Genomic DNA, 12,634 nt, shown 5'->3' on the forward strand with positions numbered 1-12,634 from the left:
TTTTAGGCGTACCAATTCAATCGAGTCTCTCGAGTTTCTAGACTGTCCGCCCGTCTGGATACTTTTTGCCTATTTCTGTTCTGGCCGGTTAATTTGATCAGACTCAAGACGAAACGCGGGAGCTATTGCGGTTTTGGATTGAGGGAAATATATGGCGCGAATATCTGGTGTTTATTTCCTTGCCTTGCCTGACCCTCCTTATAACCACCTCACTGTGGCTGACATGAAAATTTGATATCATGGCCAAAAAGATGCTAACAAAAGAATCTTTCTGACAATGACGAGGTGGCCAAATTGACGTCACAGCAGCGAGGATCCAATTTGTTCCAATGGCCACTTTTAAAGCATGTACAAGTGCCGCTGTTAACTACTAAGGTATGGAGATCCATCCATTGGAAGCCATGGGATTCATGCTGATGAAATAAGTAGGGTCCACAAGTGAGGACCTCCAAGATCAACGAAGTTTGCTCAGAGCCAACCTGGGTAGGTACCTAATTATTGGGTCTATCCGGAGCACGTAGTAGATCTGGTGCTTATGAATGGGCTTTGGGCAAGCCAGAGCCGTGACTAAGTCCAATTGAACTGCATTAGTATTCATTATCAAGCCAACAAGCCTCAGCCCGTGTCAACAGTTCTCTCTCACGAGACGGGAGGTGCAAGCTGCAGCTACAGCGGGGAGGGGCACCCTGATGCACCCTAGGCGCCCTGGCGTCACTGGCTTGTTCTCCCCTGCAGCCCAAAACTGTCCCCCACCGGGGACTCCACTCGGCGTGTCGCCGGCCACACTGACCTCGTTTCGGCGGCGGCGGCGGAGGGAGCGGAGGGAGCGGACGCTCTGAATTTGGTGAGCTTGAATCTGAGTTTGGGTCATGATTCTCAAGGTGAAGATGGCGGCTTGCCTGTTTTGGGGAGGCTGATTCAACAAAGTACAGTACATACATAGATATGCAGCAGACAATGAAACTTTTGACGTCTTGGGTAGAGCTTCGGCCGCCCAAGGTGGGCATTAGACATCCATCATGAGAGGAGTGAGGGGGGCTATGGATAAGTAGTCGCCATGAGCAGCATCACTATTTTTCTCGGTGAGAGCTGAATACCTTGGACTTTGATATTCAATTCTATCGGCAGCATCGTATATCCTAGGAGACATCAATCAATAGTAACCTACTAAGGTACTAAGGCACCTTGTTATTATGTACTATACCTCATTTCGTATCATGTAGCAACACCTTCGCGGGATATCGCCCGGTCGAGTTTTCTCAAGGCTGGCAGAGAAAAATGGAGACCACTAAACAATTCATGACACGACCCCTCCTAGCCCTCCACCCTCCACTGTAAAGGTACTGTAAAGTAGGTACTAAGTCACCTTAGCAGAGCGAAGACGGGTGCATCGTAGGTAGACGTCAGACGTGAGGTAAGGCATGGCATGGCAAGGCAAGGTGCTGGCTCCGTTTATCTTTCCGTCATTCTACCTCGCCCTCTCCTTCTCCTTCTTCTTTTTTTCCTCCTTTCCTCTTCCTTTCTCCTTCTCCATACAACCAAATACTCATATACATATTCAAAATGGGTTACGGCGAGATTGATCAGAAGGCCATCAACACCATCCGTGTCCTTGCGGTAAGCTCCCCTCCCTTTGCCTTGCTTTACTTTACTTTGCTCTCGTTTCTCTTGAGCTCTACGCAGCTGAATTGGCTTTTACCCCGCCACGGCTGCCCCGCCATTTTACTATGAGAGATGAGACACGAGACGCGCAACAATTTGATGAGGACAGTCTGCTCAAGAGAACTCTATCGCTTGGCCTCATGGCAGTTGCTGTTGCATTTGCTGTGTCCCATTGAGCCTACCAGCCTCTCAACGCTCTCACTATGAACCTGCGGTGCAACATGAGTGCTAACGAGCTGTCAACAGGCCGATGCGACCGCTCACAGCAACTCGGGACACCCTGGTGCTCCCATGTGAGTTTCACCACCCTTCGATGAACTGAGCGATGAGAACAACACACTGACATTGTCGTCACAGGGGAATGGCCCCAGTCGCCCACGTCCTGTTCAACAAGTTCCTCAACTTCAACCCCAAGAACCCCGACTGGTTGAACCGCGACCGCTTCGTCCTCTCGTAAGTTTTGTCCTGATTCACACGTCACTAATGTGCCCATGACTGACTGTTTTGCGCCTCAGCAACGGACACGGCTGCATGCTTCAGTATGCTCTTCTCCACCTTTTCGGCTACGATCTCAGCATCGATGACCTGAAGGCTTTCCGAGTATGTAGCTCACTCTCTGGCTCTAACCTTTGCTTGCTCACACATCCCTCAGTCTGTCGACAGCCGTACTCCGGGTCACCCCGAGGCTCACGACACTCCCGGTGTTGAGGTCACCACTGGCCCTCTCGGCCAGGGTATCTCCAACGCTGTTGGTCTGGCCATTGCCCAGGCTCATACTGGAGCTGTCTTCAACAAGGACGGTTTCCCTCTTGTCAATAACTACACTTACACTTTCCTCGGCGATGGCTGCTTGATGGAGGGTGTCTCCAGCGAGGCCTCCTCTCTGGCTGGTCACCTCCAGCTTGGTAACCTCATTGCCATCTGGGACGACAACAAGATCACCATTGACGGTGACACTGCTGTGGCCTTCACTGAGGATGTCCCTAAGCGATACGAGGCCTACGGCTGGCACGTCGTCAAGGTCGACGACGGTGACCATGATCTTGCCGGCATCGAGGCTGCCATCAAGGAGGCTCAATCTGTCACTGACAAGCCTACCCTCATTCAGCTCCGAACCACCATTGGTTTCGGTTCCAAGAACCAGGGCACCCACGGTGTCCATGGCTCGCCCCTCAAGGCCGACGATATCAAGCAGCTCAAGGAGAAGTGGGGCTTCAACCCCGACGAGAGCTTCGCTGTTCCCCAGGAGGTCTATGACTTCTACGGCAAGCGATCTTCTGAAGGTGCCGCCCGTGAGCAGGAGTGGAACCAGCTCTTTGCCAAGTACAAGGAGCAGTACCCCAAGGAGCATGCCGACCTCGTCCGCCGCATGTCTGGCGAGCTTCCCGAGGGCTGGGAGAAGAGCCTCCCCGTCTATACCCCATCTGACCCCGCCATTGCCTCGCGAAAGCTCTCCGAGACCGTCCTCAGCAAGGTTGAGAGCGTCATTCCCGAGCTCTTCGGTGGTTCCGCCGATTTGACTGGCTCTAACCTTACCCGATGGAAGGAGGCTGTCGACTTCCAGCCCAAGTCCACTGGCCTCGGTGATTATTCTGGCCGATACGTCCGCTACGGTGTCCGTGAGCACGGCATGGGTGCCATTCTCAACGGTCTCGCTGCGTACGGCACTATCCTGCCCTACTCCGGTACCTTCTTGAACTTCGTCTCATACGCTGCCGGTTCCGTCCGTCTGTCCGCCCTCTCTCGCGTTCGCACCATCTGGGTTGCCACCCACGACTCTATTGGTCTTGGTGAGGATGGTCCTACTCACCAGCCTATTGAGACTCTTGCCCATTTCCGCGCTCTCCCCAACTGCCTCGTCTGGCGACCTGCCGACGGTAACGAGACCAGCGGTGCTTACTACGTCTGCTTGACCGCCAAGCACTCTCCTAGCATCATTGCTCTGTCTCGACAGAACCTTCCTCAACTCGAGGGTTCCACTATCGAGAAGGCCTCCAAGGGTGGTTATGTCCTGCGTGAAGTCGAGGGTGCCGACATCACTCTGGTTGCCACCGGTTCCGAGGTTTCCATTGCTGTCGATGCTGCCAAGTATCTCCAGGATAACAAGGGCATTAAGGCCCGTATCGTCTCCATGCCCTGCTTCGAGGCATTCGACCTCCAGAACAAGGAGTACCGTCTGTCTGTCCTTCCCGATGGCATTCCTTCTCTGTCTATTGAAGTCATGAGCACCATGGGTTGGGAGCGTTACACTCACGAGCAGTTCGGTATCAACCGATTCGGTGCCTCGGGTGCCTACAAGGATGTCTACAAGGCAAGTTTGATCGATGATTGTTTACATACGATAGAATATGTGACTAACCCTATTATAGAAGTTCGAGTTCACTCCTGAGGGTATTGCCAAGCGCGCCGTCGCCACCATCGACTTCTGGAAGGACGTTCCCAACATCCGATCCCCCATCAACCGTGCTTTCCAGCAGATCATCTAGATCAAAGATAATAACGAGTAAAAAGAAACGAAGGATAAGAACAAAAATACCGAGAGGACACCAGCCCGGACAGAATGATTATGCAAATGACGACGACGGACTTGGGAGCAAGGTTTTGTGGATTTATAGCAACTTAGACACGTACTACAAGATGGAACTGAATCTTTTAGATCAAAGAACTTGACTTGATTGAGCCATTTCGCGCTGTGGTATGCTGTGTGGTATCTGCCTGCCATGAGATTTTATCATCTATGTAGCCAAGACATCTTTTGCTGGCTTGAAATCATCATCCCAGACGTCATATCATGCGTTTGCATGTGCCTTCTCCCCAATGCCATCTTCCTCGAAGACGGTTTCCTCAATTGAGGACATTCTCTGTCAACTCACTCTCTTCACTTTTCTCCGTCTCATCACAGATGTCATCGAAACTCGATTGAATCATCAGAGAACATGACAATCCAAGGCGCCAAAACCTTTATCCCGTCCTTGCTAAGCACTTTTATGTCGTACTCTCACTTTGGTTCGTGGTATCGCATCGCATCGCATCGCATTATATCGCTTCGTAAATGTAATTCGTCATGTCATGTGAACGACAAGCACCCCAGCTGGTGGGTGGATGTTTCTGCACCCTGATCACTCTGGCCCCTCGTCATTTGCACGCTCTTGACTACTCTCAGCAGCCCACTCCCTCTGGAATTCTCTTCCCACGCGCTCTAACCTTGTAGAGGCGCGGCGGGCTTCTCTCGCTTCATCTGCGGACCCTGCGACGACCACGCCAACAAGCAACGGGGCCGCATCCTCGGATCGTGGGTCGTCATGGGACGTCACAGGTTCAGACCGAGGTGCTCTAGAGTCGGGGCCGTGGCTTGACCCGGGCGCTGAGCCCGGGCGGCTAGAGGCGGTCGCGGCGGCGTTGTTGGTAGTTGTATCAACAGCGTCGCGAGGATCAAGATATGAGTGTATTACGACGGGCCCACGCTCGGGGTACTCAACCATGAGACGTTGGGGACGACCGAGGCCGAGTCGCTGAGCGGCGGTCTGGGAGGAGAGGGCACTTGAAGTGAGAGCTGTGAGGGATTCGAGGTGTGATTGCGACGAGGCCGAGGTGATGAGCGGGGTGAGGGTGACGTCGGAGAGATGGAGAGAGAGGGTGGGATGTTGCGATGGGAGGTTTGCCATGATGATAATGACGAGGGCCAAAGCTGGCAGTTTCCGGGAGGGATCGACTGAATATGAAAGTTGAGGATATTCGGCGCAAAGAAGTTGGGCGCAAGACGAGTGAATGTTGTTGAGAGAGTGAGTGTGGAGGGGGGCTTAAGAGAATTAGGTCATGGGCAGACGATCCGCTCGCTGTTGGAGACAAAATGGGCCCTGGGCAACCTATGAGTGACAACTCGACAAGGGAGCTTTCTTGGCGCCTTCGCTTGGGGCTTGGCTAAGGTAAGGTAAGGTAGCACAGGCCGGAACCCCGCTGTGAACTCGGCTCTGTCACTTCCCCGCCTAACGTTATAAGGAGCAAGAAAACCTCTGACGATGAACCAAGGTGCTAAAAATACCTAATTTAAGGCCTCCTGAATGCTCACTAATTTATACAAAACTTACCTAAGACTTTTTGTCATTAGAATAAACGTCTTAGGTTTTCTTGTCTCCCCTTTAGCTTCTACCAAGGTTGCAGCGGGATCCACTGCAGATAAACCCAGTGGAGGGTATTGTGAAGAGGGGAAGCTGTTCATGATAAGGTTGGATCTTTTCTGGTTTCTGATATTAATTGGTCTCATGAACTTGCGAGATAAGTCGGGAGCTGTATGGTATATATACTTATCGGTCTACGTTATGTAATACTAGAAATGAGGCTTTATGGAGGTGATTTCATCAGCTTCAAACCCCAATATCATAATAGAGCAGAGCAAGTTCCCCCGCCTTCTAGGTTAGTACCTAGGTATCCATTCCCCACTGAAGCATTGATAGTGAATTTAGACGGCCGAGGTCATGGAGCTCAAAGCAACCTAACTTAGTACCAACTACCCTTCCTTACCTGATGCCGCCGTTTTCCACCAGCTTAGGCCAGATTCAGACAACTAAAGGGGCTGCATCACAGTATATGTGGGGAGATTGAGAAGCACGAGTTTCGCATTGTGGCCCTAATTGCGACTGCGGCGGTTCTCTCTTTTGATAATAAAAAAAGAATATCACAGAATGAGAGCTTCCCTTCACCCCCGGATTGAGGCTAAGATAGAGGGGGGATGGCGTCAGTCGACATTATGTTGTGATTGGTTCTTGAAGAGGATTGTTGAAATCGTGGGGTACATACATACAGTTGGATGGCAGGGTTTCTGGCCATGGTTCCATTGCTTGGCTTCCCAAGGTAGCTTGGGCCAGACTGGACTGAGGTGAACACTGGAGAGGGGGATATGTGGGTTGTAAAGTACATAACATATGCCTCCTGTGGTGGATATTCTTATAAATTCTCGGGGTATCAGTAAGTGTACGGTTAGGTCATGAGACAGAACTGATTGTACTCCGTATTCAAGTCACGTTCCTTCTTTGCCGTGTGGCTGTATATAGGATGAGATAGGTTCCCTGCATTGGTTATCTGACTAACACGAGAACAAATGTAACCCGACGATGGTTGAAGATAAGAGGCAGAAGAGTGAGTCTCGGCGAAGTTACTGTTGCTAAGAAGACATTGGCATTCTTGCTAGTGATAAATTTCCATTGCTTGTTTGCTCAGTTACGAGTCTTAATTACATATGAGCATTTGTCTCTTTTCGGGGCGGGATAATATTCCCGCCCCTTTGGAGGTATATAATTATCCTGTGCGTCCAGAGCATGCTTTATCTTGAAGGTCACAGTGAGGTACGACGTCCTCTGAGAAGACCAGTGCACAACGCCATGAAATATTAACCTCGTCTCGTCTCACCTCGCCAATATAGTTCAACTCTTGGCTGGCCGACACCTCTCTCCAGTTGCCATCAGATGTTAACATGCCCTCAAACGTTGCGTTGGAGCTTGTTGTAAGATCAACGAGTGGCCTTTCCTACTGTCGCTTCAAACAGGAAGACGGTGCATGGGTACAGCTCACGGAAGGCTTGTCACTGTGGTATGTACGAAAATCTGAGAATTGCTTCTCGGGTTTCTCTTGAGTAGCCAAACCAGTCATGCTTTGGTGTTAGTCTGTGTTGCCTGCCTGTGCTTTCCATATGGCCAGAATACTCTTTCTTTACCCAGGATTCCTATTTTGTTTATTTTATGTAACCTTATGCGGCTACCTCATCAATTCTTTGTGAGAATACATACTTTCTTGATGGGCACTTGGTGCTACTAGGATATTAGTGAAACGCAATAAGGGGTGTATGGTTAATTGATACCTGGGCTAGGGGAGGAAAGAAAACTCAAGACCTTAATCCTAAATGACAAAAAGACTTAGGTAGCCTAGCATAAGTTTAGGCCAAGTTTAGGATATCTTTTGCTGAGTTTATTTTAACGCCCTATCTCAAGATCTGGTGTTTTATTGCTTCCCGAGGCTGGGTCTAAAATCCCCAGGTTGATCTCTCGGCTACCTACTCTGGCTCTGGTTCTGGTTCTGGTTTTTTCCCCTTTGTTCTTTTGGTCCCCTTTGAGACGACTCTTCGCTCTCTTATTATTCATTTTGAATTCTCTTGGGCTTTCTACGTTGGACTCACACAGCATGATAGTCAACTCTTTTCTATGACATTTTCTAGTCTCGAGAAGGTATTTGACATCATACAGGACGTAATTCGGGGGAACCGTTTGGGTTTCCAGTATATTTGTAGGTTTTCTTTCCTTTTTTATAGAAGTATCAACCCCAAAATGAACCTTGGTATAGGTAGTTAACTAGAGCACTGCCTAGACTCTTCCAAAAACTTACCAATCTCAGTACTACCTAGGTAGGCAAGACAGGCTGTCGTGTTGTAGATGTACAGTCAACTACTTGTCTCTTAGAGTTCGATTCCGTATTTCCATCAGTCACTGCAAAAAAACATATTCGAAAAATGTTAAATGTTGTAAATGTGCAGGATCTACTCTCTTCATGTCTGAGCTGATTGATTGATAACTCCATGATGTACCTTGGTGTTAAATGTACCCTGTACCAAGAGACCACTGAATGAGTGTTAAACTACTAATGCAACGGATAGAAAGATAACTTGAAGCTTCGGGGAGCTCGAGGTGAGATATGATGAGTTTTTAGTAAACACTACTGCGATCTCGGCATATAATCGATCAGGGTCTGTTATTGTTGCATAACTGCCCAATTCGTACAGAATATGCACAACAATCGAAACGGACAACGGTAGATCATGCTGATTGGCCCAGGCCAACGTCTTGAATGTGAGAATGAAAAGCTGGGCTGGCAATTGTGCAGCTGGACCGCCTTATCTTGGGAGCTGGCGTGGGGCAACCAAACAACACCAAGCTACCTTACCTTACCTTACCTTACCTGACATTGCCCTTACCTTACTGCACCTATGTAATCACAGAAATAATGGGGGAGCTTTCTCCTGAGACAGTGTGGCCCGTAGCTGCATTTTACCTTCGGCGAAGAGTCAGTGCAAATATGGCACCCTAAGGGCGACGCAGGGACCAAGTACAGACTTCCGTCAGGTGATGGTTGTTCGTCTAATGTTATGGTATCCTGAGGTGCTGCGGCAAGGCCGTGTCGCGAGTCGAATGCGTTGAGTTGAGCCTCCAGTTGGTTGCAGGTAAAGCGGGACGAGTGTAGTGGTGAGTTTGGTGTGCTGCCCCGTAACATGTGTTGAAGTTTAGGAGCAGGAATGAAAGCAGGCTCGGTGGGTCCAAGTCCTATCGAATCTGAAGCTGCCCATGAGATGTCTCTGCTACCGCTGTTGATACTGTGGTGATTTGAATCAGGCTGATCGGATCGTGTTGGATAGACGATAGTTGTTAGGAGCTGAATCCATGGAAATGTTGTTTTTCTGAAGCACGCTGTGGGGGCCTACCCTATGGAAAGTTAGGTACATAGCTACCTGCCCGGTAGCTAGTGGTGGGGTATCTGAAGAAGAAGCTGGTCTGACATGTTGCCGTACACCACAGAGTAGCCTGTGTGGTACTTCGGCTCTTGAAAAGCCCATCAGCTCAGTAACAATCCAGCCCGTAGTCTAGCTCCCTCCACGACACCTCATAGGCGGCGTATGAGCTGCCTGCCTCTGTCTTTGGGCCTCATCGACTGGGGAGACCCATGCTACCAGGACCTGACCCAGCAGATGGATTCTGGCGATCCGATTTACAGTGCCTTAGCAAATCTTCTCTTGTACTGGACAGCCCAGCCAGACCATTCATCCTTACTTACGTTACAGGGACAGGACAGAAGTCATCACCACCACCTACCGAACTACCTCTAGGTTATCCATCCCCCATCCTCTAGGTTACTTGCTGTAGATTTACATTACACTTCCCTTCCCTTCTCACTCTCTCCCTCTTTTTCCCTCCTCCACCTCCACATCCTCCGCACGCCGCCTCTTCCTCCTCGCCCGGCTTCAAGTTCCCTGTCCCGTCTGGCCTGGCCTTGACTCGACTCGCTCCCCGTCCACGACGTAGCCCCGTGCTTGCAGTTTTTTTTACTACTACAACCGCAACCATTCGCGGCTGAGAGCTGACAACGATTTCCATCTCTTGTCATCCCCTCTCTCGTTTTCGATCGGTTCCTTCGTCTAGCGTCTGCTTGCTTGTTGCATTTTTTTGTTCGTTACGACTTATTCTCATCTATTATCTGGCTTCTGGTTTATTTTCATCGTCTGCCGCCGGCCGGTTCTGGTTTCCCTCGGCGTATCAACCACTCATCGATCGTTTCGTCATCCCACGGTTTCTATCGCTTTCCCTCCCCGGCCTCCGCCGCCGTATGACCCGCGAGCCCCGTCGCATCCATATCATCGAGTCTCCGAAGCCCCCTCTGTCGGCTCCTCTGTCTCCTTCACCGCTGCGCAATCATGGCTTCCGCTGTTCCTAGACGTAGGAAGCTTATCGGTCAACGTCGCCGTGTTGAGGACGAGGGCGAAGACGAGGCTGGCCCGGAGACCCTCGACCTCGATGACGATTCCATCACCGACGGCTCCCTGACAGATGACAATGATCCTGCAGATGATAGCGATACCAGCAACATTGACGAGGCCTCGCCAACGTCCCCGAATGTGAGGAGGAAGGTCAATGGCGCTGCCAAGCAAGCCGGCCATGGCCATAAGTCGGGGTCCGGTTCCGGCCCCGGCCAGAATGGCAAGCCTGTTACTGATACGGACGTGATGCTGCACGGTTTGTCCATCACAGACCAATCCCCCCCAGTACAGGAGATGCATTTTGACGAGGTCGTTGCCCCGTCACCCAGCAAGTCTCCTGCTGCCCCCATAGTAGTGAGCTCAGCATCCGCCAGGCCACCTGCTGCTCCTGCAAACAGACGTCGACAAGAGCATGAAGATTACAAACGCAAGAGAGATGAGGATCCGGCTTTCGTTCCCAACCGTGGTGCCTTCTTCATGCATGACCACAGACATGCCGGGCCCGCAGCAAATGGATTTCGTCCTTTTGGACGAGGTCGAGGTCGAGGTGGCCGTGGTGGTATTGGAGGACCTTTTGCTCCCCTCAAGTATGACGATGCGTTCCCATTCCTGGCTTCTTTCATTTACTAATAGGCATAGCCAATTGCACCAGCCTGCAGACCCTACGACCAACTCTCCATGGGCACATGATATGCACGACGCCGTCGTAGAGCCCGCACCCCCAGCACGCCCTCGACACATGGTGGAACAGGAGGGCCCAGCCAACGGAAACGGGTTCATTCCGACATGTGATCCAAACCCGACTCCAATCAACCGCACTCTCTCCACTGAGAAGCATGTTGGCAATGCACAGGTCCGGGTGTCCCTACCGTCTATGACAGAACCGGTTGTCATTCCACGTCTTGCCGTGAAACAGTATACCAAGCTCCCCGATCATCGGCCACCTCTGCGTCGGGACAAACCCGTCCGTATCTCGCTACCCAACAATCCTCCTCGATATATCTACCCTGCCGCTGACAGATCTTTCATCTTCATCCCCCGGGCTATGCGACCTAACCAGCAGCGAATGCGAGGAAAACCTCGCTCTGGCTTTGGCTCTATGGGTGGCTTCTCGAGACGAACAAGTGTTTTTGGAGGTAGTTATTATGGTAGTGTGTATTCTCCCAGCGTGGCAATGAGCAGACGGTCTTCCATCGTGGACCGTGATTACATGTTTTCGCCTACAGGCTCCGTTATCTCACGGCCCCCTATCCCCGTTGAGAATACTCGACCGGTTGTTCGACTACCTCCTGCTCCTCGTCCTGAAATGCCAATCAACACAATGGTCCCGTCAATCACTGCTCCGGCTTCTGCTTATGGGCCAGCCGATCCTGCCTTGGGTGTTGAGAGATCTCACGCACTGGAGACATCAATCAACGATCTGCCTCCGCCTCAAACATATCCCCTTCCTCAAAAGCCCGCCTTCCAGGAGAACCGGCCCACCTCGGCTCTGCCCATGCATCAGCCTCGCCCACAGAAGAACATATCTGTTGCTGATATCGAGTCACCTACCTTAACACAAGGACCCCAGGCTTATCAGCAGGCCTTCCACCAACAGGTACCTGTTCAAATGGTTAATGGCCTGCCTCAAGAATCACATACTCGCCAGCCGTCTTATCCATCTCAGCATTCTACTGGTACACCTTTGTCTCAGATCCCCGAGCGAGCCATTCATGCTGCTCCTTTCCAGCCAAACACTTATGGCCAGCAACCTTATTACAACCAGCAGCCATATCAAGCGCAGCCTCAGCAGGGATACTATTATCCACCCAACTACAACCCTTCAAATATGGGACCGCCCAGTACTGCACCTGCATTTGTGCCCAGCCAGTCAGGTCCTCCTGGTAGCTTCACGCCTCAAAATCAGCCCGAGCAGCCTGTGATGTCTAACAACGGCCCACCCCCTGCTCCTGGGTCCAGTCTGGTGGTTCAAGAAGCGAATGGGATGGTTTACTACTTCGACGCGTCACAGCTGCCACCGGTTACCAATTATTCTGGCTACCCTGCGCCTCAAGGCTACCAACCCAGTGTCATGGGTATGGGTGGCATGGTGACACCCAGCCCTGACGGCTTCTATTATCCCCAACAGACATCCGGCATGGTCTATTATCCGCAGTAGAACTGGGGCGTACCCGGATACCCTTTCTTCACTTGTCCAAACGCTTTCTACTCGTATCCGATTTAATAGCTACAATTACGACTTTATACCTACTAAAACTCAAAAGTATCTGCTATTCTACAACAAAAGCCTTACAGAGGCAAACACAAGAACCAGGAGCATGATCGGAGGATGGACGGGGGGAGAAATTACAACTTTGATGTCAAGTCATTCATTGGGGGTCAAGTTCATGCCTGAGGCGTGGCTTTATTTTGTTCGATGGTTCTGGTTGAGGGGACAAGATGGGTGCATTACTATAT

The 12,634-nt window shown here is 50.9% G+C and overlaps 3 protein-coding genes across 3 annotated transcripts; 2 read left to right on the forward strand and 1 right to left on the reverse strand.

The window, feature by feature from the left end:
* Window positions 1–1,563: 1,563 nt before the first annotated feature.
* FPRO_07963 (putative transketolase) lies at window positions 1,564–4,148 on the forward strand (the record flags this gene model as incomplete). Its single annotated transcript, XM_031233923.1, has 6 exons — window positions 1,564–1,617; window positions 1,909–1,955; window positions 2,020–2,115; window positions 2,178–2,262; window positions 2,315–3,973; window positions 4,032–4,148. 6 exons carry the CDS (start codon window positions 1,564–1,566, stop codon window positions 4,146–4,148), a joined length of 2,058 nt encoding a protein of 685 aa, XP_031083712.1.
* A 633-nt stretch (window positions 4,149–4,781) lies between these two features.
* Window positions 4,782–5,327, reverse strand: FPRO_07962 (uncharacterized protein; the record flags this gene model as incomplete). The annotated part of the gene is made up of 1 exon (XM_031233924.1): window positions 4,782–5,327. The coding sequence occupies one exon, from the start codon at window positions 5,325–5,327 to the stop codon at window positions 4,782–4,784; it is 546 nt and encodes a 181-aa protein (XP_031083713.1).
* Window positions 5,328–10,114: 4,787 nt separating this feature from the next.
* Window positions 10,115–12,335, forward strand: FPRO_07961 (uncharacterized protein; the record flags this gene model as incomplete). The annotated part of the gene is made up of 2 exons (XM_031233925.1): window positions 10,115–10,764; window positions 10,817–12,335. 2 exons carry the CDS (start codon window positions 10,115–10,117, stop codon window positions 12,333–12,335), a joined length of 2,169 nt encoding a protein of 722 aa, XP_031083714.1.
* Window positions 12,336–12,634: the final 299 nt, after the last annotated feature.

The sequence above is a fragment of the Fusarium proliferatum genome, assembly GCF_900067095.1.
Source record: "Fusarium proliferatum ET1 genome assembly, contig: FPRO_scaffold007, whole genome shotgun sequence".
In the NCBI taxonomy this organism is placed as follows: domain Eukaryota; kingdom Fungi; phylum Ascomycota; class Sordariomycetes; order Hypocreales; family Nectriaceae; genus Fusarium; species Fusarium proliferatum.